At 31.2% G+C, this 4,106-nt stretch overlaps 1 protein-coding gene across 1 annotated transcript; it reads right to left on the reverse strand.

The window, feature by feature from the left end:
* Positions 1–890: 890 nt before the first annotated feature.
* Positions 891–3,469, reverse strand: LOC111012700 (RAB6-interacting golgin (DUF662)). The gene is made up of 4 exons (XM_022286945.2): positions 3,161–3,469; positions 2,959–3,069; positions 1,846–1,926; positions 891–1,170 (listed from the first exon to the last, which is right to left on the reverse strand). Exons 1-4 carry the CDS (start codon positions 3,425–3,427, stop codon positions 1,096–1,098), a joined length of 534 nt encoding a protein of 177 aa, XP_022142637.1. The 5' UTR covers positions 3,428–3,469; the 3' UTR covers positions 891–1,095.
* Positions 3,470–4,106: the final 637 nt, after the last annotated feature.

Consider the following 4,106-nt stretch of genomic DNA (forward strand, 5'->3'; position numbering starts at 1 on the left):
GTGTTAAGAATTTGAATAAAATGATTTCAAATTCTATTTTTTTCTAATTCCAACTAGATAGGATAAAGCTTCCAAAAATTTAATGTAAAATGCTTTTAGATTTTCATATCTATAGTGGATTTCTAAATTCCAAGTCCTATTAATAATTATTTATTTATTTTAACTCGAGTAGCTCAACTTGTAAAAGTATTAATTATCTCCCTAAATGTTAGATGAATATTTCTCTAAATTAATTTTTTTTATTTATTAACTTCGTTCATTGGTATAATTTCATGTATCTAAAAATAGGAGAGAATATGCAAGATGTTGATAATATACCAAAGGAAAAATTGTTATATATACATTACAACCAGAGGAAGATATATGCTTTCACGTATTGCGTGGAAAAAGACCATTTGTTGATATTCTTTGACGATTAAAGGTAATTAAGAAAGTTCTAATATGACTTTGCCTAAATGTACCTCAATTTCTAGATGAGTATCTCAAATCGTCCAAGTATTTTTTTTTTTTTTTTTATTACCGAGGAGTCGGCGGCTCTTTGACATTTTTGTCCCTATATCTAGAGGGTATGTGCACTGTTCCCATGCTCGTACATGTGCAAGGCTTGAACTCAAGACCTCAGAGATATTCCCTGAAGCCCTAAGCCACCGAAACTATCCCTCGGAGACCATCAAAGTATATTTTAATAGCCTTCTACAATTCTGATAGTTCGTTTGCATTGACTTTTGGTGTTCGAGGTACATCGTTTAGAACATAATCACCACTGATAATCATACTAACAATATAGAGTAAATTAAAGAAGTGGAGATGATAGACCCTTAACAATTCGAACCCGCCAAGTTGTAGACCATAGGCACATTACTCGAAGAAAATAGAACACACATGCGAAATATGAGAAGATAGCTAAACATTGATCAGTATCCCACACTCGGTACGCAATAGCACTTGTGCTCGGGATTTATTAATACAAGCAAATGTCATCCACAAAACAAAGTTAAAATTTTTCTTCCCCAAAAAACATTGAGAAAGAAAGATAAAATGTTGGAATAATAGAAGACAAAGTTGGTTATTGTAAGTTAGAAGAGAACACCTTTGTTAATGAAGGATGTCAATGTTCTTGCTCAGCTCTTCCAACTTCTTCATCCTTAGTTTCTCACTCTCATTCACCAACTGACCAAATTGTTCAAATAAAATAACATCAAATATAAGATTTCACACCCATTTTGTTTTTTCATAAAAAACAAAGATAACTTACTCATAATTAGTTTTTAAAAAATATTGGAAATTCAACCCAATTTTGAAAGAAAAGACAATTATTTTTTTAAGTTCTAAAATTTGGACAAAAATTTTTAAAAAGAAACTAGATAAATTTTAGAAAAAAAAATTTATTTTTTCAAAGAAAATAAATTATAATCAATTGTGTCCTAAATTAATTATTTTTTGTTACATCACTTTTTTTTTTTTGTTTATGGTTCTTAATTATCTTTATCTCCAAGTTAGTTTTATGATTTTTAAAGCATAAAAAGTTTTATTGATATTATACTTTTGTAACCATGCATCATATCATTAGTTAGAAGTAACAAAATTTTATTTTGATATGTTACGTGTAATTGCACCTCAAAAATTTTGAATCTAGTCTTTATCAAAAGTAAGTTGTCAATATGACAGGCAGGAAATTTACTTCTCACGCACAAATAATTTTGAGATGTTTGATAAACTTTAATTAGAGAATAGAGACAATAACATAATTTTTAAAAATACAAATAACAAGTAAAAAGATCAAAGCATATGACTAAAAATATAATTTAACATTTTGTTCACATAAGGAAAGAAATAAAGATTCACCTCCATAAGTTTGGCTACCAATTGAGATTTCTCTCTGTTCTTCTCATTGAATAACTCTAGCACTTCTTTGTATTCCCTCTCCTACAAACCAATAAATCAAATTCTTAGTAATGCATAAAGTAATCTCAACTTAAATTAAAAAAAACAAAAATAAATTTAGTTATGCACCATGCTCCCCATATGGTAAGCTATATATAGAGATTAAAAAGAAGAAGAAAAAAAAATGATATCCCATTAATATACAAAAAATAGAGATAATTTTTTGCACATGTATGTTTAGTTTTAGAGCTTTGTTCTACAAATTTCTAAACTTTATATTTTATTTGTCTAATATGTCAATAAACTTTGAAAAATGTCAAATACATCTCTAACTTTTTTATTTATTATTTATTGTGTAATGAAATCTACTAAATATTTTTAAATTTAAGAATCTATTAAACACAAAATTTAAAGTTCATATATAAAAAATTTATATATCAATTTTGTATCTTATAGATCTCTAAATTATAATAAGTAATTATCTATATAAGACACAAAATTTAAAGTTAAGAAACTTATTAGATACTCCTCAAAAACATATTAACACAACATTGAAAATTCATAAACCAAACTTGTAATTTAACAGTCTTATTCTATTTATCGAGTCCCAATATAGATAAATATTGATAACAAGGTCGAAATTTTATTGTAATTTATAAAATTTTAAGTACATTTTATTTTAACTAAAAGATTTAAAGTCTTTATTTTTTATTTTTTAGTCAGAGATAGGTGTTTCGCTCTCTAAAAAACCATTCTAACATTTGAATGTTTGTTATCGATATATCTTTTCTTTTAATTTAACAACATGTGAGAATTCGAACCCCGACATTTTAATTGGAAATATAGTGTTACTAGTTGAAGATAGCTCAACTTATCGAACTTTCTCAAGTATGTCTATTGGACAATTTGAAAGCTCATACCAAGGTGAATAATTTTGAAATTTGAATATATATATTAGCAAAAGTTGCATGCAAGTAGTTGTGTGCAGTAGTAATTTAGAAATATTTTGAGAAGAAACTGAGAAAAGTTTGAGAATTTGATTTGATTTTTGGGGATGGAGTTTGAATTTGAGACCTTCTTTTGGCAGGTGAGTCCCAATGGCTTCAACTCTTTGTTCACCAAATCAATCTTCTTCCGGATGAACGATACTTCCTTCCTCATTGGATCCGCCATAGCTTCAAGTTCCTGTAATTTCATTCCATTTTCCTTCATCAGTTCAAATCCAGAAACCCTAAACGATGAACGATGATCGATGCAATGTAGCATTGAATCTTACTTCGCGAATCTCCGCCAATCGCTTGGTGGCTTCCTCGGCTCTTCCAAGGCGTGCCTCCACCTTGTCTCTCATCTCCATCTTCTTCCTCTCGATCTCCTCTTCCTTGGCGCGGAACAGAGCGAACGCCGATCGCGAAAGCTCCTCGTCTTGATCCTCCTTCAACGGACTCCCAATCGCATTCACATGGCTTATCATGCCCGAGTTCCTCACTCGCTGCATCTGCGATTGTTGCGCCTGCGCCTCCCAGCTCTGTTTCTGCGTCGTCATGCCCTGCCCTGCTGATCGATCCTTCCAAATGATGATTCTCTTTCTCCGTTAGGTGGCCATATACGCAAAGCGCCGCAAGGGCTTTAAAGGTATGTATCCTTATTACTTTATCAACAGACATCGTAATCAATCTGAAATTGACCTAATTGTGTCTAGCAATAGAGAGATTTCACCTGCGCTGTGCACTCTGCTGCTGATTTTGTTGTGAATTTTGAACCAAAATACACTTATCTTTACTCAAACGCCTAATTGATTAGAACTGAATTTACAGATTTTTTTGAAGTTTTTTTCTTATTTTTTTCTGCCGTTTGAAAAGAGTTACCAAATTGTGATGGAGAGTTTACTTTTGCTTTGGGTCAAAGAAGTGGAATATTTTAGTTTTGGCAATGATTTGTGGGGGTCTCTTAGGAATTGAATTGGAGGTGCTTGGGATGGAAGTTTTGTATTGGAGTGGTGAGTAAGCTGTTACCTGCACTGAGTATGAAATGAAATGAATTGGGGAAAACCTTAAGAAGCAAGGCTGAGTTGGAGAGATGGGTAACAGCAAAACTTTAAAAAAGGCTGCTTCTCTTTTTGTCCCCATATCATTACTTTGCTTACTTGCAAGAAAGATCACTCACCTTTTCCTTTCTTTTTCCCATTATTTCATTCCTTTTTGTGGAGCTTTCTTTAGCAGTTT

Source organism: Momordica charantia (genome assembly GCF_013281855.1).
Source record: "Momordica charantia cultivar OHB3-1 chromosome 3 unlocalized genomic scaffold, Mcharantia_2.0 BLBB01000003.1, whole genome shotgun sequence".
Lineage (NCBI taxonomy): Eukaryota > Viridiplantae > Streptophyta > Magnoliopsida > Cucurbitales > Cucurbitaceae > Momordica > Momordica charantia.